Here is a 21,849-nt window from a genome sequence, read left to right on the forward strand (position 1 = left end):
TGACCTTAAATTTCATGAATGACAGTAAGCAGAAAATGCTGTTGGAAGTAAGAAGAAAGTTTCAATTTATTCTTCGTGTAAAGACAATTTAAGATACTTTATTTTACCCTCAAATTAGTCAGGAGTGCCCAATAGGAACATGAACTGAAGGATACTACTTCACGTGTGATACACAGTACAACAAAAAAGCATTTATATTAGATCCACACATGGTAACATCTTTGTGGACAGCTGCATTTCTAATGCTAAAAAACAAAACCAAGAAAACAAATTTGAGTTTTTGGGAGAGACTTGGACATTCTGTGCAAGCACTTTTTAAGTGAATGCAATCAATACAGAAGCGGAATTTTGCTCATATTTTCAGAATTTCCATGTATGTGCTCCAAAACCAAAAGAGACAGTTATAACACAAAAAGCACACACACTCAAATATACCACTACCAAATGCTACTAATTACTGCAGGTTTATAAGGTATATGCATGACAATTTAAGCTTATGCATGAGCTATACAATTCCTAGGGGGAAAAATGAAACTATTTATATATATATATATATATATATATATATAAGACCAAGATAGACTTGTAATCAATTACTGCAAATGAATCTTGTCTACAGACAGAGGGACACAAATGAAGGAATTTTTTTTCAGTTTGATATTTGAGTGCCTTGAAAAGTTATTAGGAGTTTTTTTTCAGCAGATGTACTTACGAAGAACCATAAATTATCAATGCTTTTATCTGTACAGACGTATTTTAGACATAGTCACAACAGACCAGAAACATGAATGTGAACGTGTGAGGTATGTTAACAATATGTTATACTGTATGGTTTAGTACCCTTATTTTTATCGTACATTTTACCAGTAGTTTTCCCACTAACAGATATGCTACAGCTTGCTACATACAGACTTGCTACAGCTGTCTTCAAAACGAAGTGCACATTAAAATGCTCAAACTGAAAGCAACTGTATCTGTAGAACGTCTGGCCAGATGCATCTAAAAAGAGACTGACTCCACATACACAAAGTTTGTTTCATTAATTTCCATTAGTAAATTAAATAAGTCAGTTTTTGGAAGTTTTTCTCATGAAAACTTGCTTACTGTTTACTTATAAACAAGCCCATTTGTGACTTGGGCAAGTATTTCTGGTTTATTCTTTTCAACATTACAGGGTGAAGATGAACCAATAGCAAAAGCTTAGATCATGATGGCATGCAATTAAACTGTAAATAATTTCTCTGCTGATTTGCTCATCATACAAGAATCACTTAATGAAGAATACTTAATCATTATTTAAAAGTAATCACTGCAAAAGAAACTGGGAACCATAAATTGAATCCAGAAAACCTCAGAAAAAGAAGAGTGAAGCTTACCACCCTTGACAACCCTAAGTATTACACTACCTTTACTATTTCAGCAAACATATACATACTGGATTTGTATACTAGTACTTTCTGCTAGGCACACTATTTTACCTAGAATAGAACTAGATCTGGTATTAGACCTATAGTTAACATTTTAAAATAGTCTTATTTATGCTTCAGCAACAACTTGAAATACAAAAGAAATTGAGATTTCACATAGTGGTTATATTAGTGAGAAGTATAATAAAAATACAATTGGTTACAAGCCACTATACACTTTCACTTCCCTCAAACACTGTTGAGTATAGCTAATGGAGTCATACAACATTAGATGTAGTGGTCCTTGCTTCCATGTAAAGGTCATGCGCATTTACTTTGGATTCAAAACAGGTGGAGTACCATCAATTCACTTGCACCACAAATGCCCATCAAATAGAAGTCCTTCCTTGCACTACTCCAAACTTCAGGTTCTGTATAGACTCATAGCAATAGCAACCTAATTTAACAGTACAGGATACATGGAATCTTACAAATTCTACTACAGAACTTGTGTCCATACACAGCATTTATATTCTCCAGAGATTAGTTTGAAATCTCCATGGGTAATCACAGCCTCCTAGCAGTCACAATCAAATAAGAACAACAGGATGCAACAGATACTTATTAACAAAGCTTGACAATGAACACAGTTTAGCAAGAAGTAATTTTTCTGTAAAAATTGTTTTGCTCCTAGAACTTCAGAATCTTAAGAGTAATAATTTCAGTGTATGTGACAATATTTGCAGAATAAAGGTGCATCCCAAAGCAAGATACAGACACCAAATGGTAACTTGAAGCTCAGTTCCACAGGAGTTTCCAAAAGGTCAAAAGGAGCAACTTTAAATAAACACAGATTCTGAATAGCGACCAGCATAAACATGCTCCAGCTAGAACTGCTGCACACTCCCCCCTCTGTCTGGTACCAGTCAGACCCCTTGAAGCTGGCTTTGTACCAGCTGTACTGTGTTAATAATGCATGCAAAAAGATCAGCGTAAGGGACACTGGTGTAGACTAAACACAACAAATCAGAAGGCGTTAACAAAGGTCTCTCCAATAGCAACAAGGCAAGGGTGTACTCTGGCAATTCCTTCCTGGTAGCATTGGGTTCATTAGAAATATGAAAACAAAGTGGCAACTGTATTTTAGAACTGGCAGAATGTGGTAAGAGAAATCTACTAAGAGATTATAGGCTGGTAGCTGCAGCTGATGCATCAGCCTAACAAGGAGTAAGTGCTACTTTATTTTTTAATATCATAAAAACTAGGACTATACTGCAACTCTCTTTTGCAGCATTCAGAATTCTTTTGCATGCATCTCTGTGATCAAGTTGCCATACACCCATCACATTCAATGATGAAATTCACTGCATTTCCATACAAGCCATTTAAAAATAAACATCTCAGCCTCCAGAAAGTCTTTTCCTATCTCGTGGTAGGAAGCTGACATTTACCATTAGGTGGCAGCGTAAGATCATCTGTTTCCTTCTCCCAAATTAACTGTTTTGGAAGCTGGCGTGGGAAGAGGGAAGCATCTGTATTGAGTGGGTGGATACAGAAGTATGTGGAATGTACTTAGCATGTCAGCCTTTGCTTTCATGTACGACATGGATCCACCAGAGTGACCTCTGCTACATGCAAAACAACGAACACTATTCAAAAATTTTCTAACCACCACTAGGTCTGACTGATGTTACTGTTTTGCAGAGAATTCATTTTCTTAGCTTGACAGAGTAGTTAGAGGAGTCAGGGAACCCTTGGTTAAACAAGGACTTGTCATGCAGGAGGAGGAAGTATGTGGTACATCGGAACAAGCAATTCATTCACAAAGATCACGTAGATCTAAATTTTCCATCAACATATTTAACCGAAGTCTACAAGACATAATCTCTCCCAGAACCATACAAAATTCTTAATGATCTTGTGTTACCAACCTGCTTTTGTAACAGCTCTAAACTGCTAAAACCAATAGAAGTACTGCCACATTGCTGCTAAGGTCAGAATTTTTACACCAAGTTCCACATTTCTCATACTGAGACAACTACTCTGCACACTCGTTTTTTGTCCTGCAACCTATTTAAGACTTCTCCTGGAGAAGCTGGCAACCCAATGCATGGACAGGCGTACTCTTTGCTGGATTAAAAACTAGATGGCCATGCCTAGAGAGTGGTGGTGAATGGAGCTACCTCCAGCAGTTGGATGGTCACTACTGGGATTCCCCAAGGGTCAGTACTGGGGCCAGTCCTGTTCAGTATCTTTATCAATTATCTGGACAATGGGATCGAGCGTACTCTAAATAAGTTTGCAGATGACAACAGGTTGGGTAGGAGTATTGATCTGCTGGAGGGTAGGGAGACTCTGCAGAGGGATCTGGACAGGCTGGATTGATGGGCTGAAGCCAGCTGTATGAGGTTCAACTAGGCTGAATCTTGCTTGTGTCACAACAACCCCAGGCAGCTACAGGCTAGCAGCAGAGTGGCTGTAAAGCAGCCTGGCAGAAAAGAACTTGGAGGTGCTGGCTGACAGCAGCTTACACATGAGTCAGTGTGCCCACACGGGTGAGAAGGTCAAGGGCATTCTGGCCTATATCAGCACTTGTGTGGCCAGCAGGACCAGGGCAGTGACCATCCCCCTGTACTCAGCACTGGTGAGGCCACACCTTGCTGTTCCCAGTTCTGGGCCCCTTGACTCAAGAAGAAGATTGAGGTGGTGGAGCACATCCAAAGAACGGCAACAGAGCTGGTGAAGGGTCTAGAAAGTAACTTCTGTGAGATGCGGCTGAGAGAGCTGGGGGTTTTTCGCCTGGAGAAAAGGAGGCTCAGGGGTGACCTTATCACTCTCTACAGCTGCCTGGAATGAGGCTGTAGCCAGGTGGGGGACGGCCTCTTCTCCCAGGGAACCAGCGACAGAACAAAAGGACACAGTCTCGGGCTGTGCCAGGTGAGGCTCAGGCTGGACATCAGGAAGAATTTCTTCACTGAAAGGATCATCAGGCATTGGAATGGGCTGCCCAGGGGAGGTGGTAGAATCACTGCCCCTGGAGGTGTTCAAGAAATGGCTGAATGTGGCATTTGGGGATATGGTTCAGTTGACAAGATGGGGATCGCTCAAAAGTTAGACTCAATGACTTCAAAAATCTTATCCAACTGTAACAATTCTGTGATTCTATTCCATGATTCAGTATTTCTGTAAGGGTTCCTGGCTACATCTGCATAACATAACACCACAGCCAGGAATACTCCCTGGGGAGCAAAGTGGCATAGACCGACTCTGAACTGAAAGTGAGCATAAAGATAGTGATAGGACATTAAACCTTTGTATCAGTCTTTAGCCCATACTAAAAATTAAAAACCAGAATTCAAAGATTAAGTATTTTAAATACCTGCTTTCTGGTGGGAATTGAATATCTCACAGCATACACACAATAGGCACTAAGTTACATCAATACCAAAAAACCCTTATCTGACTGGATAAGACTGAGCTCTGTTTTAGACGATGCTAAGTTTTAGACGATGAATGAACAACTTTTAGGAAGGGAGGAGAACAAATGTCTGCAAACACTCTTCTGCAAATACATTTGTGACTTCAAGGGTCACCACCACCTAAACACATGGACCAGCAAGTTCAAGTTTCATTACTATATAATTGATTTTTTTTATTAGCAAGTGAGATTCTTAGTTACATGACACAGGAACTGCAATTAATTTTTGAAAAATATGAAGAACTTATCAGCCAGCAATTATGTATACTTACTACTTGCTAAACCTGCATGCTGAAAGATGATGGCTGATCATTATGTATACGCATAGAGTTAAAATATCTTGACTGTATATGTAACATTTTAAATATCTTGATTATGCAAAAGAACAGCCAGGAGGATGACTGTATATATATCATTGTCTTTTTTTGCATCCTCACAACATTTGAATATGTACGGACAATTTCAGTGCATATTTTGAATATTGTTACTTCTACAATACATCTATAGGCAGTATTCTAATTATTAATAGAATGTCAGACCCTCTATTATTTCCCTTAATTCACAGTTCAAACCTTTTGCTCACTTAAATCTCATTCATTCCCAATTAAACTCCAATCTTCTATCTACTGTCTGAATAACTTTTCTTTTGTCCCTGTGCATGCCTAATAATTTTGCAAACTGCTGTACTGAAGCTCTTCTTTTCATTATGCACAAGGTCTTTTTTCCCCTCATTTCAAGGTGTCATTTGCAGCACCTTGAAAGCATCCACCTGAATGGTTCAAAAGCTACAATTAATTTTAAAACAGATTTTAATTGGACAAAGTACTGTAAAAAATGTTTTAAAAAGCCACAAAAGGAACTTTTAAAGCCAAGTATAACTCATATAAAAAACACCCAAACAAACAACAAAATCCCTCCAAAAAACCCCTAAATCATTCCCATGCTGCAGCTTGTGTTTTCTGTATTATTTGCTAATGCCTGATAATCAGTTTCTACTGGAAGGGCTTCTTTCTCTTGCCGTCTAGTCACCTTCCTCTGCCTCCTCTTCGGTGTGCTCCTATATACTTCATTCCTATTCAATTTTATCACATCTGTTTTTCACTGCTTTTCTCCCTGAGCTTTTCAATTAATGTTTCTTTTGTTTACCACTATTTGCATAATCAACACAAGGCACTCCTTTCCCTTCCTTCTCAGCCATAAGGCTGCAAGGGCTGTAAATCCCAACAAGTCAGACCAATGCCAAATGCTTCAGCTTCAAAATTAAAATACATCCCAATTTGCACATGTTTAAAGAAAACATTTAAAGAAACCAAAGGTATAAATAAAAGAGAGATCCATAATGTTGCAGATCCTTTCTGCATACATCAGAGTATTATTAGGATCATATTAGGATGTCTTATTTTAAAGCATCCTAATAACTTTTATCATTGCTAGTGACAAATATTCCTGTATCTAGTAATGGTTATTGCTATTTTTTGCTTATTCACTCTCTTTCTTAGTTTACAATTGCCTTTTTTCACTACCTTGTACAACTTCTCAATACTTACCCATTCCATATGTAAAATATTTGCAAACGTGACTTCAGCTAAACTATACGGTATTAAAGTTTATTTTATAGAAATAAACCTCACATTGCTCCAATTTATCAAGAAAATTATGGAAGATTTTCCATTGAGAAGGCATTCCTTAATTAAACCCAGATTGTTCATCTATTGTCAGAACTGTGCTATCAACCACAGCACAAGAGCAGACCAGGCTTTTTATCTCTTTGCCCTCTGCACAATGTAACCCCTCAATTCCTCCACACAACTACTTGTTTTACTGATCCATGATACGTCTCTCAAACTGGTGCTTGCCATAATCTTCCTGCTTCTCCTGCAATGAACCTGGGAGATCAAGAACAATGAACTAGGCTTGATATGCTTGCACAAAGATTTCCTAATTCCCTCCCTCTACAAAAGATTATTTCCTAGCTGTATCTACATCTTTCTGATTTATTTCTTTTCACATAAAACTTCAGGTTTATGTGAAACACATTTTCTAATAACACATTTTCTAATGCTTTCAGGAAAAAACATTTTAAATATAACATGATTGGTTTTCTATTGAACAAACACCCAAATAGACAACTCTAAATTAAGCAAATCCTAAACTAATGCAGTTTAAGTTTCTATATGTTAATTCTTAATCTATCATATGGACAATGTCTTAACTATAAGTAGCAACTCGAGAATCAGCTAACAAAGCACTCACTGCTAGTTGCTGTGTAGCACAGTGGTAAAAAGAATTGTTATGGGGTTTTTAATTTACAAAAAGGGGAGGGAGAGTGGAAGAGTGACAAAAAGTCTCCCAGTAACACACTGGAATACTGTCCATAGTATGAAGGTCCACGCTTTGTCAGGGTTTGGAAAACTGAGGAATATGATAGAATTACCTGTCAGAATTTACACCAAAGACAAAAGAAAAATACTTTAAGAGATGAAATCTCCAGCTTATTACAAAAAAATTGGGTTAGTACTTTGAGAAGAAAGAAAAATATATATTCAAACTAGGAAAGAAATGCACAGCTAGAGGCTGGAAGGTTGTGTGGATCCACTAGAAATCCCATATGGATTTTGGGGAAGTGCAGCTTTCTCATCAGAACAAGGTAACAATGGACACTGCAGATTTTTTCCAATGCACTCCCCCTCACAAAGACAATTCAGCAGATGAGACCTTAGTAATAGTTTAATTTTAAATAGCCTTTTGTTTGGTAGAGCTGGCATCTTGATTGAGACAAGTATTCCTGATGCTATTTCTAAGAGCTGGGCAGGTTTGAAGAGTGTTCCATTTAAAGACCCCTAACTCCATTTATCATTCACTATAAAGTTACTATTTCAGACAAAAAAAAGTCATAAATTCCACCATACTTAAGAACTAAAGTAAAGAAGACTGTGAGCTGGAAAACAGTATTAGTATTTCAATAAAATAAACTAGCTGATGTGGCATAATAAATCACATTTTACAGTGCAATTTTAGCAATAGATAGCAATCTAATATCCTTAAAAGCCCTGTGAAACTCAAATGCAACAGTAGATATTCCGTAACTACAATGTATAAATCTGAAGCCTTAGGTTATTTACCAATCCTCAAAATCTAAACATCACTGGGGTTCAATATATCAGTCTTTTAGATTATCTACAGTTCTAATTGATGATCCAAAATAGAGGATTATGAAGCAGGATACAATGCCCACTAACAACTCAAGAGTACCAAACAGAATACTAGCAGTTAATAGATGTATGTGTTTTTAAATCTTTCCCTGCCCTGCAAACCATTAAACTTTCCTGGAATTCACAAAGACACATATAGAGAAAACCACTAAAAAAGTGGATTAAAGGCATTTGGTACTCACTTGTCTATCTCAATACCAAGTGGATTAGTTGGACGTAAGGACAAGGGGGGAATCCCTTTGTTCCTGTCAGTGCGCATGTCATAATAGTTCATTTCATCCACCCAGACAGCAGACTGATCCAAGATACCTAGAGAAAACAAAGCACAGATCCTTAAAACAACAAGGGCAGTCCAGCACCATCAACTTCTAACATACTGAATTAATTTGAAAAATCCTGATAAATATAAAATGCATGCCTAGGTAATATATTGAAAGATACATGGCAAAACAACCTGGATGCAATTATGCTAAATTATTTTATTACAGCTGCTGAAAAGGTATTCATGGCTGGGCATCAAACATTATCCTTTTGCAGAGTGCACAGTTTCACATACATTAGAAGCTTTTTCCTGACCACAAAGTATTAGTATGTTCATTCCTGCAAGTATTTTGGTATCTGTCCAAACCTTGTTATCTGCTACTTTCAAAAGAGCAATCAACTGAATGTCTTCTCATTTGCATATTTTAGGGAAGATTCCTTTTCTGTCCCATTTGCTATCCAAAAGGTAACTGAACTTTGGCCATGTGTCACGATAAATGACTTCAAGGACACAGAATTGACTTTGCTTCCAGTGCCTTAGCACAGACAATGGATAAAGGTGAGGCACAATACATCCTGGAATCTCAGCTGAAAATGGAACCAGCCATACCCTTGGCCTTACCCTCCTTTAACATACCCATCAGATACAACACCAGAAATTACTCCATCCCCACACTTTCCCATACTTTCAAATATGAATTCTCCTCTCTCATCACTGTATAACATTTGCATTTACATTGTATACAATGCTCCACTGTATAACATTTGCACTTACACATTTCACCTTTCTATTATTAAGTACTAGTGCAGCTTGGGCGAAATCACATGTTATTTAACTGTCACTGAAGGGCTGAGAATAAAAACCTAAAACATTTCTTGTGGGAACTCTTGTGTTAGGAAAGATAACTATCCAGCTCATCAGTGAGGGTTCTGAGAGAAACATTTTCAATTCACAGGGTATTTAGACTGGATTCTAGGTTAAGCAGAGGTCCTAGACTGCTTGGCAAAATAATTTTAATGCTTCAGCATCTCATGAGAAATACTTAAGACTTTGTCTTTCAGGATGGTTTAAATTACAAATAAGAAATGGCACTGAGGACTCAACTTCCTTTAAAGGATTAACTGTCAGCTCAGGATTTAGGTGTAAAGCTCATGAGCTGGTCCAGATTTTGTATTTATCTAGTACACTTAAGAGTAATTACTGGATCTGTTATTAAGTTTTCTAAAATTTCAGAAGTTTAGAGCTATTCCATAAAGAAAAATAAAGGGGTAGTTTTCATTCATCACTGAGGATTTTATCAAGATATTGAGAAAGGAATAATTTTTCCTATACCCTGAGTTTCTATCTCTCTCTATATATATATGGATATTTTATTGATATACTCTGCATTTTCTAAACAACTGAAAATTGTCCTGAAGTGGATCCATTTCAAACATACATTTTATACAAAGAGGCAGTCACATATTTTATTAGCAAAAAAATAGATGTGGATTTGAACAAGAAACATACCTATTTTTTCAGGTTTAAGCAATTTGAAGGAAACAGTTGAAGTTCCTTTGCCACCAGACTTTGTAGTAACAATAATATCTCCCTTGTCATTTTTAGCCTGTCCAACTCGACACACAATTTTACTGGCAGACATCCATTCTGCAGTGAGGAGACAGTTGTGCCCACAGATTGTTAAACCTGTGAAGAAAAAAAAAAAAAAAAAAGAAATATGCTACTGTGAATGAAAGTAGCTTTTGAAATTCTGCAATGCAAATTCATTTATGATGCTTCACCTGTTTTACATAAGTTTATAACCCTTCACCAGTCCCCTACAGTCATTCACAGTTAAGGAATCACGAATACATTTTTCAGATGTTTCCTAGGTGACTTCAGGTCTTTTGTCCCAGTGACAATTCATAAGACACAAGCAGTGTGGTTTGAAACTTATTTAATCTCTTCCATCACTTTTGGGCTACTGCAACTTTGACTTCACATAGAACAGTAGCAGGTAGATTTTCTGTTTGCAAGACACTGGAGAAGTGCTGTTCAGTATTGCATTTCTGTAAAACTTCCCTTAAAAGCTGCAAACAGCAAATTTTTCACAAGTTGAGTCTATATGACTTTGCACAGAAAAAAAAGAGAAGATTCTCTGTAAAATATTTACAATGAACACTGTTTCTTCAGCCTTATTTGTTTAGCAGTACTTCAGTGGACATAGAAGGCTGTTTTGGCTGAAGAAGTATTAATTGACAAATATTCCATCCCAACCTCTTCTGTAAAAAATCCATGATGCAAGACTGAATCTGATGAATAAACTACCCTTGTAATATGAAAGAATAATCATGTAATGCTCATCTATTCCCTCTTCTACACTTTCTCACAAAGAAGGTTGACAAACTATGAAATACAAGAAGGTCTTTTCTCATAGGAAGAGCCTGGCAAGCTTCAGTGTTCAAGAATACCTCTCATGAGTTAAGAGTCAAGGTGCACCTTAATGTAAGGGCCAAGGCTTCCTGAGATTTCACATCCAATTGGTCTAAGCCATCAAACCAACCATCAGCTGATTGGTTCTGGTCAGATCAGGACTCTGGATGCTGCAATAGATGGATTGCTTTCTCAGATCTAGAAGAACAATTTCCATATTTGTAGCTGGAATTCAGTTGTCCTGGAAAGCTGACAAGATCCTAACTGCTCTAGTATCGATTTGGAGAACAACTTCATTAGGTTCTTCCTAAATAACATCCTTAACCAGAAACATTTTGCCTTATGTCCAAAAGAATAAGGCTGTACTAGTGTGTTGGCTGTACTGGAGTATAAATTAGTCAGGCAGAGCAGTTCCGCCCCTGTTGGCTTGACTTTTGTTTTTAATTTCTAGAAAGCTCTGACCAATTTAGAAAATACTTAGACACAGAAAAGGGTCAGCACATGTGGCTTAGTACCAAAGCTTCACACTTATCTTCTCTCACAATTTAAGTCTCTGACATGACACAGCAGAGAAATTTGGCAGTTTTCATGGCTGTCAGACATAAAAATGCATTACTCCCTGCCAAAAACTATCTTGAAAATAAAAACCAAAAATTTAAAAAATGGAAAGGCACTGAATCTTATTACAACTGAAATTAATTTTACTTGAGAAAGGACAGTAGATTTGTTTCTTAAATATTCTTTCTGAATAAAAGGCGGGGAGTGGAATGAAATAGGATATACACACAGAAAGACTTAAAATTTTTTTTTTTTGCTTATTTACTCATAAAATTTTAATCAGGTCAGGTTTTAGTTTCATGAGGGGAAGAAAAAAAGCCATATATAAGGATGCATATTACATATATACAATAATATAACCGTATATTGTTATATTATTACATCTCTTACAGTTTTATGCTAGCATCTTCTCTAAAGGAAAAAAGATTGTGATAGGAACTAAGACTAACTGAAATACTTTGCCCAAACAATTAATAAAGATGCTTTCACCCTGTATTTTCTGATTTTATGGTTCAATTGAGCAATACTTTAAAATCCAGAACTAAGCTGTAGTAACTATTTGGAGATCCTTGTACCAATTACTGTCTACTCATCAGAGGTTCCAAAAGCTCTCAAGACATCAAGATACAAGGTCCAATACTTTTGAAATGGCTGGAAATGGCCTTTGCCTGTATCTTAAAAATGCAAAAGGAAGTTAAGTCTCTATCAACATTTTATATACCACATGGAACAGTAATGGCACAACACAATTTCTAAAACAAATAAAGGCATGTTGGGGGAGAAGTTTTGATAGCACAGTTACCACATTTCTTTCTCCAGAAACAGGAAACTTCCCTTTAAACAAAACTTAATTTGAATCTGTTGCATGGTATAAAGATCTCTTAGAATATCATTCTCAGCTTCTAGTTTTATGTGCCTTTCCAGGCACATAATAATAGGCATAAGTAATACTCTTATGGAGACTTTCCGATTTTGATTAAGCTGATATATGGACAATTTTACAATGTCTAAAAAATACAGCTACAAATGTCTTAAAAAACAAGCTAAACCTTGAAAACATGTATGTTACAGCTACCTCCTGGATTTGACAATTTTACCATGAGCTATAGCATTAAAAATAAAAAGTTCATTTGGTTTCAAAGGTACAAAGAGATTACTAGAAGGCTCTCTCTCAAATAAAACCAAAAGAATGTTCTTCTATTATGTGATACTGTGTTTATACACAAAAAAAAAGTTTCTTGCTTTTCATTTTATACTAATGCATCTCAAACTTTTTAAACTTTAGGAAGACCTCACTCAAACTCGCTTAAACTCTTATGCCTACAAAGTCTCACTTTTCTAAGTATTTTCATTCAAGTAACAGAGGATATTTACATGCCTAATTTAACCATTAAAAGAAATCTTTACATATCTGGGGCCTTAGTCACTTACTGGAGAAAGCTGACAACTGAACTAAGGAGAAAATAAGGCAATGCATTATTTATTTTTACCTCAAAGCATAAAATTATTAGCAGCTGTGTTTTACAAATATTATTCTGTAAGAAATATAAGAAGAAATATTAGCAGCTGGTCAGCTGTAATACAGAGGTACAACTCAGGACATGTCTTCCATCCAAGAACATAGCACTGATCATTTCTAAGAGGATCGTACCAATGAACTAACGAGGCTATTGAGGTACAGCAGCCACACAAGTACTTAGAAATATACTCACCCCTAACATCATCAGTTATTTGAAGATTTCTCAATATGAATTCTCTAGTGTACTGCAACCTCACCTAGCAGCTCAGGAAAATACTATTTCTCCTTTTGAGAAATAGCAAACTGAAGTGGAGTGGAAAACTGTAGTAGCTTATGCTTGGCCATGCAGCTCATTGTGGTGGCCATGAATGGAATTTGTGAACTTTGGTTTACAGCCATGAAGTGAAATATTTTTTCTAGCAAAGCCAAACAAAATTCCAATGGCCTTCAGAGGAGTCATGATTCCACAACAAATTAGACAAATTGTCTCTAACATGACTACTGAAGTACACATATGCATAACTTACAAAAAAAAAAAAAAAAAAGGGAAATTCCAGTAGTTATAGTTAACTTGGATTTCCAGGATCCTTTACAGAGTCTTTATTGAAAGGCTTAAGAAAATGAAGCAGCTACAGCATATGAACCTGTAATGGATAAACAGCTCAGCAACATAGAAACAGGGTTACAGTAAATGATGTGTTTTGACTGAGGAAAGTTTCCACATGGTATATGCCACGATCACTTGTGTTCAGTACATTTATAAGTGACAAGATAAAGAGGTTATATAGTCTGCTGATGATATTAATTTATTCAGAGCATGAAGACCATAAACCCCCCAAAAATGCAAGCCAGAACGTATTAGACTGAGTGATGCACTATAATGTAGATATTGTAACACAATGGCTGAAATTCACTGAACAAAGATGAGATGCACGCAGGCAAAATCTTAAATTCACACACAGCAGGCTCAAACTGACTACTAATTCTCATGCATTTAATCATGGAACTATAGTAGGCAGAACAACAAAAACATTAGTTTGATTCTCAGTAGGAGTTACACAGAAAACAGATCTCTATGACTGAAATACAAAACAAAAGTGAAAGTACAGTGTTGTGCCACAGGGCATTTACATCCTGAACACTGCACACAACCAAGACGTATCACCTACGACTGGTAGTTAAAGCAAAAGAGATTCACTGAAGAGTAAGAAGAACGGCCAAGCATACATGCAGAAAAATTAAATAAGCTAAGACATTTCAGCCTGAAAAGGAAGCAACAGAGCAGTAATGAACAAGGTCTGTGACCAGGAGAATCAGGGAAAAGATCTTGTTGTCTCCATCAGCACAGGAGCTATGATGATTCTAATGAAATTACCATGTAGAAAATCAAAACAGTAATGAAAAGGGTTCTTCACATATTGCGTAGATAAATCACTGAACCTGCTTTATCATAACTGCTACAGATATACAAGGCATACCAATGTCCTGGTTTAGGGCAAATTTGGGAGAAAATCCCCAGTGACTTTCTGAATATACTGAGAACACTTCTGACATTAAAATTTCATGGAAAAAATTCTCAGTTACTGAGAAAGTAACAAAGGAGCATCTCATTAGGTCTACCCTCTTCTAGTACACTGCAAAAAACTATTCACTCTTAGTTTTCATGTTCAGCACAGGATGCTGAGTCAGATTAAAGGTTCATCTAAAAAGGTACAGTCAGTCTCGTTAGTTACACATTGGGTAGCATCTCTGAATTTATGGATTCGAGTGCTTATTTGTGTAAAGGGCATTCCTTATAACATTCAACACAGACTCCATCACGCAAAAAATTTATCTCTAGTCATATCCAAAATGTTACCTTCTGCAGTACCAAAAGGGTGTTTTTTCAACTCACCTAGGAGGTCTGTAGGTCCAGTACCCAAATTTTCTCCTCTAATTGTCACTTTTGTCCATGCGATGCCTTCATTGGGAGAGATACCAGTTACAAGTGGGGGCTGCCGTGCTCGAGACATGATGACTATTCAGTTACTGCAATCTGAGCTGCTTTTATCTGTTCATCAAGAAATAATACATTAAAACCCCATTAATTATATAAAAATTATTAAAATAATTTCAACCTGTTCTTCTAAAATGGTAGGGAAATACAAATGTAAATATGGAGCACCACTCAAAGTCTTTTTTGACACAATCATAAAACAATAAAGAAAAAATTATACCTTCTTTGCACTTTCTAAAAAGTTAAATAGAACTTTCTGAAAGAAAAAGTATATTCAGAAAAAACCTTCTGAATGCTTAATAAAGATGTATACAGAGACTTCAAATTAATTATGTCAGAATTCAAATGAGTCTATTACATCTTCTATTCAAAAATTATTATTGTACTCCTTAGAAAGTTCAGAACTGTTACTCTAAGGTAAGTAGTAGACTATGATTACATATTTGGACAACTTCTCCAGCAAAATAAGACCTACTGACATAGAGAGTCCCATGTGATGAAGCACTCAGTACTTATCTGTATAAAGTATCAATGCTAATATGCACTGGGAAAATTAGAACATAACTTGCAAATACTACACTAGCAGAGATCATCAACAAAACAAACAATACCCCAACATATGAACAAAAATGTGCATAAAATTATTGAAGAAGCATTTCTAGAAGAGTGTTCATTTGCACCTGAAATTGAGTCAACTCAGACCAGTTTAATTAGCTCTGTCATTAATAAGCTCTGTAGCTCAAACACAAATATGGTACCCATGTAATGTGGTCTACATTTAGTTTAGTATGCAACTAATCACAAATGCCTATTTTTTATTAGCAGTTTCCTTTGTGTAGCTCTGCAGCTATAAACACCTATAAGAAGCTGAGTATATATATAAATATATGATCAGTACAACCTAAATTACCTCTCTTATTAAATACCATCACCATTCCAAAACCTCAGTCACACACACACAACACTTTAGTGTAAAGAATTTTGGAAGTTCAGCTTGGTAAAAAATACGTGGAATATAATCCAAGCTTCATAAGGCCCCTCTTAGTTATTGTTTTTTGAATCAAAATATATTTTCTACTTTTATTTGCCAATGGTCAAGTCCATGAAACCCAGAAACTCCATAAACCATCTCTAAAAATAAATAGCAGCAAAACTGCAGTTTCCAAGTATCTGCAGTTAAGACACTCTTTCAGCTGCTTCTGCATATACAAAATAATTTCATTGTACCAAGATACCCCATGCTTCTACATAGCCTCCCCACAGTTTTCACTGGTAGTATCTAGATCTGACAAGAGAATCAAAGAATCTCCCACTGGCTGATTTCATTCTTCACATTCCGAAGTTGTAACACACACTGAAAATTAAGATGGAAACAGACAAGACAGGAACTGGAAGGAAGATCTCATGCTAAAAGTAATCAAACACTACCCTCATAACAGGATCTCCTGTCTCTGTCTGTCCATACCATAGGTGCATAGCAGGTCACCTATAACAAAACTCTGAATTCTGATCCAACTTCAGAGCCCACAGCCACACCTGAAGTCAGTGTGAAATGCATCCTGAATATAGGGAATACTGCACAATGCTCTGAAATACCGAGGTCCTAAACAACCACCTCAATTCTATAAATATGTCTGATTTCAAATGTCTGTTTCTTGATTTTACATATTTAAAATAGGAACGCTACTTTTGAAAACTCGTTAACATAGAAAAGGCATTTAGATACCCTGAACACAACAGAAGTATTAATATCTTCACAGAACTTTTCAGACTGAACAGTGTGCAATTAATAAGAGATGTAAATTCATGTTGAACAAGCAACAACATAGTAAGTTGCAGTATGTGAGTCATGTCCAGGGTATGAAGGGAGGTTGGTAAGGGCCCATGATAACACACACCATGGATATCTAGTTTGGCTTTGTGTATTTCTGTGGCAAACCTCATAATACTTATTGACATGAAAAACTACATAATGTGTTTAATGAATCATTGGTTTCTCTGTTTTTTTGCAAACAACCAACTTATGAGAAAGGAATTAATTATATAGTATTACATGGCTGCTCTTAATTGTCTTACATGTAAAATATCAGAACATTTTACATGAACCCAACATAAGGCTGGAGAAGCAAGTAGTCAACAGATGCAGGCTGTAAGGGTAGAACACCACTGAAGAAAAGAACTGTATCACCTGATTACAAAGAAATCAGCTGACAGTCATCTCCAGCTATGGAAGAGAAGGCTGTGCTCTGTGTTAGTGCCCTGCAGCTATATCTTTCACTGAACTGGCTTCTCATCCTCCTCTCTCGCACAGAGACAGTCTCTGCTTCACTCAAATGCCATGTCCTCATCTTGCAGACAAACTGTTTCTGCCCCATCCTGTTGACTGTCCCTCTTGACTTTTTACCTGTAAGTTCAAGCAGGGAGCGAGAGGGATGTTACTATTCCATCCTCCTTTCAAATCCAGACACCTTGGTAAAATGCTCTTACCTCGCATTGCCTTCTCCAAGCCTTCTTGTCTGGACACATCATCTGCTCAACTACTGATCCACTTACTCACCACAGGTGAAAAAGATAGACCTTGTCTTCCGTCAACATCCCTAATCCTGAAGTCATAAGGCTTGTCCAGCTTTCCTCTCATCTGTGCTGCATTCAAAATTACACCAGCACATCACTACCCAACAAAACAGTGAAACAGCACAATAGAAATATGATACTAGACAAGAATCAGGTCCCTAATTTTACCATGAGGGAGAAGAACAAACTGCATCTATTCCTCACAATCTTATTTATGTAGTCTTTGCAGCTTTTTTCACAGATCCTCAGCAGAGGTAAAGGATACAGCTGTAAAGGAACAGTGGTGTTAGGTCCTTCCATGCACACAACCACCTTCTGCAGGAAGCAACATGTGTCTACATACCAGTTAGTCAATATAGAACACCTCTTTTATTTTGGAGCAATTTTTTGTAGATATTTATGTGGAATATTAATCAGTAACACTGATGTAAAAAAAACATTTTCAGGAATATCAGGTAATATGGAGAAGAAAAAACCTTGAGAAAAACAACTAAAACAGAAGCTACTGTGGTATTATTTGTGTGGTACTGTTTGGTTGTCTCCCTCCCAAATGTTATAGTTCCCTTGCATTGCAGCTATTATTGCTTTCAAAATACCCAGGCACAGAGGTAATTGGCTTGTTTCAATACCAAAACTCAAAAGTAATATTACAACATCTTTTTCTGGATTTCAGAAATCGGCACTAGATCCACCTTCATGATAAGCTAAATAAATGTAATAAAAATGCTGAGCCTCCTGAGATCTAGTATTTCTTCTAAAGTATTTCCATACTTACTGCAGAATTGCTTTAAAATACCTCACTGGAATGAGAATACCACAGTAAATCTCAACACATTTCAAAGCACTACAGCACTGAGATGCTCTATGATTATTATTTTTAAACAGCAATTGCTTTCATTTATTTCAAAGAGTGGAACTATTTGTAATATGTCATTATTATAAATATCAAGTAAACTCTTGGGAGCCTTCAATTCATTTATAATATTTCCTGTGTTTCTTAGGACAGATGTCCATAGCTAACATGACTGAGGTGCTTACTGGGAAGTCTAGCCACTATACTGCTATGGCAAGTTCCTAAATTTCTTAAAAATATTTAAGGCAAATCTGACAAAAAATTACTTTTTCATTTCACAAAACATGACAACCACCTAATTCTGAGCTTTTGTTGCAACTCTGTATGTTTCCCTAAAGATAAAATCTATTCTTTACAAAATACGTATTACACACAAAATAGTAATTTTATTAAAACAGCCCTTTTCCTGGAAGACTGATTCCCATGCAGACAAGGGAAGTGCAGAAAGAGAGTTTTCCATACACGATCTTTCCTCTCAGGAGCCAGGCTCACTGAAGAGGTTTCATTGTTTTTTACAATGGACAATCTTCTACATTAGCAGAGCTCTCTCTCCCTCTTTATTTCTCTCCACCCTTTTTTTTTTTTACCTAATTTCCTTACAGTATCTCCCCAACAATTTAATGTGGATATATGATGGATTGCTCCCACGATCTTGCCCATACTATTCTATTATTCTGTCATAATTCTTGTTATAAAAGCACAAGGAGTTAGAAAACCCCTGCAAAGACCACCTACTACAAAGTCCTCTTGAAAAATGCCTTTCATAAAAAACATCTTTGTCTTTGCACCAGTTTCTCAAATAAACTCTGACAAAGGGTTGGTTAAAAAAAAAAATCCAGACAATTCTGAGCATTAAAAACTTGCTAAAGAAAGGACATCTTCCATCTTTATCCTAAGAAAACCCACTTTAAAATAAATAATGAAGCAATGAAATATGCCCCAGCATAGGGGAAAGCACAAGTCTATTTGGTTTTGGTTTTTTTTTTTTAGTTTTGTAAGCCTTCAGTTTTACATTGTTGTGAAATGAGAGTTCTTACATAGGTTTCCTCATTAGACTTTCAATTGCGAACAGAGAAGAAACCCAAAGTAAAATGCCAAGAGCTACCATACCTGTTCTGTAAAGCAAACTACTTTCTACATTTTACTACACTCTGGAAGTACCACCAAAATAAGAAATCCATGAACAACCAAAGTTCAGGATTGAAGGATATTAAATTGGCTGGTAATTTCAAATCCCACAGGGAAACTACAAACATCTTGAAGGCATGGAACTTTGGAAGATGAGTAACAATATGCTGCCACCTTACAAATTTCACCAGTGGGAAAAATTAGCAGTTGAAGTGTTTTAAAACAGAGCTTCTGATTTCTAAAACAAAATAGCAAGATGGTTCCAGTGACTCAAAATTCAGTTTAATTAAAGTTTTCAGTGATAATTTGTCACAGACACTGAACTTAAAATATTCTCTTGGAGGAAGGCAGACTCAAGGTCAATGCAAATGCCATGGTCATCTAGCAAAGGGAATCAAACCTGTCAAGAATGGAGTGAAGAAAAACCCAATTTGTTATCATTGAGAAAGCCTAAGCTACAAGAAAGCATTTAAACTTCAGGTATCAGATATTTATTTGCTCTTAATCATATATATGTGACAGAATACAATTTAAAAAATGTTAAGGCAGGAACAGCAAAGCATCACCGTGTGCACATCACAGTATGCCTCAGATGTTGTTGTTTACTTAAAAAAAAAAAAACACAGGAAAACCAACCTAAAAACAATAAGTGAGTTACACTAACATCACAGCATTAAATAATTCCTAAATGAAAAGATTTATACATGCCTTTTTAAACAAGCAATAAATACTCAGATTCCAGAATGCAGGTGATGGCCTTTTAACCTTAAACTACACAAACTTGTGCTTCTAGTACATAAATCTAATAATTTGTTTTCACTAGAAACCAAGAGAGTCTCCTGAGTACAACACACTATGACAAAGTCAGTGAAGGGACATGGCAAACGACCCCAAGAAGAACGACAAAGCAAAATGTTTCCTGGATGTTTGTACTCAAAACCATTACAAAGTGATGAAAAACACTACTACAACATTTTCTGTGCTTTATCTTCCCAACAATATAAATTCAGACAGACAATCTACATAAACCAAGAATTAAAAGCATCCAAAAAGCAGCACTGTGAAAATAACTGACATTTATTAACCCCTCTGGAGATCTTCAGTGCCCTAGAATTGCCACAGCCTTCAACACTGCATTAATAATACAAAGTCCATTCCTGCAAGTCTGCCAGAAAAGACTGGGAAGTGAATAAGCTAAACAATGCTGAAATTCCAAGTGATATTAAGAATCTATGCATGTTTATTTAAATAATAAAAGAAGACTTGTCAATTTAAACAAGAAGTGCTCACGAATCTTACATTTAGGAGGAAAGAAACTCTTCATAACACCACTAAGCTACTTATAATGAAAAGATGAACAAACATAAAAAAGTGGGTAATTTCACTGTCACACAGAAAAAACAAAGCCTCATTTGTCTTGCCCTGTCATATCCGGCATGTTGATTCAAGCCAATATTAACACTGACAAACATGTTAACCTACAACATTACATGCCAAAAACCAGTTCCAGTTCGGGAAGATGTGCAAGTTTTGTGACAGAGAGGGCAAACAACAAAAAAGAAGACCTGCAGTATTAAATGGCATAATATGATATCCTGTGCTTTTTCAAAAGGCTCCTGAATATTCCAATCAGCCACAAAGGGTACACTAGACATTTTAGTTTTAGGGTGGACAAGGAACGAGTGCAGCAGTTTTGCTTTCACCACAACCATCTTCGCAGATTCCCTTCAGTATCTCAGAAGTCCCGCTTTCTTTAACCCAGCAAGGTACATCTTCATGGCCATGTATCCTGACGGAGTGAAAGCTAAATAATCACAGCACTCAGCGATGCTATTAACATTTCTCAGTCACAAGGGATTAAAAGGCTTGGACCCGTGGCAGATGCTGGGAGAGCCCTCGGCAGAGGAGTTCACCGCCCGCAGCAGCCTGGGCTGCAGCTGCGAGGGATTGACACCGCTGACGGTGGAACCCGGCTCGGGAGAAACTCCGGGCACAGTTCCGGCATCCGAAATAAATTAAAGTAAACAGTGTTGCTCTCTCTCATCCACCCTGTTAGCAGCCTCTCGGTTGAGCTGGAGACCACACACCCAGACCACACAGCACCAGCTGAACTCACTCGCACGCAACATCTAGAAGCTGTCACTCTGCTGAGGTATGAGGAGGAAAGAGGGGGGCCTGAGTGCGAGTGTGTGTGTGTTTAGAAAAGCTGCTTGCTCTCTCCTCCTATCATTACAGCTGGTTATGTTTTGTGCGGCTGAGAAGGAGGGAAAGAAGGAAAGGATAAGAAAAAAGATCTATAAAGCTCACTAAGAAAACATACTGGCCTTGGCCTTTTGTAGTAACGATTTGCACTCCTCCTGTACTAGTTTAGTAGCTGATGAAGGGCTAACAAAGCATCCATTTAACATCAATTAACCTTCTATCTATCACATGTCAAAAAAAAAAAAAATC

At 36.8% G+C, this 21,849-nt stretch overlaps 1 protein-coding gene across 2 annotated transcripts in view; it reads right to left on the bottom strand.

Moving 5' to 3' along the window:
* The window catches only part of EXOC2 (exocyst complex component 2), a 127,706-nt gene that overhangs the window by 99,101 nt on the left and 6,756 nt on the right, over positions 1-21,849 (bottom strand). For both annotated transcript variants that reach the window (XM_053953851.1, XM_053953842.1), the window contains exons 2-4: positions 14,742-14,897; positions 9,868-10,044; positions 8,279-8,405 (exon numbers count right to left, since the gene is read on the bottom strand). In XM_053953851.1, the coding sequence (XP_053809826.1) occupies positions 8,279-8,405; positions 9,868-10,044; positions 14,742-14,859 (422 nt within the window). In that variant the 5' untranslated portion in view covers positions 14,860-14,897. The remainder of the gene's footprint in view (positions 1-8,278; positions 8,406-9,867; positions 10,045-14,741; positions 14,898-21,849) is intronic.

This window comes from Vidua chalybeata, chromosome 1 (genome assembly GCF_026979565.1).
Source record: "Vidua chalybeata isolate OUT-0048 chromosome 1, bVidCha1 merged haplotype, whole genome shotgun sequence".
Classification (NCBI taxonomy): domain Eukaryota; kingdom Metazoa; phylum Chordata; class Aves; order Passeriformes; family Viduidae; genus Vidua; species Vidua chalybeata.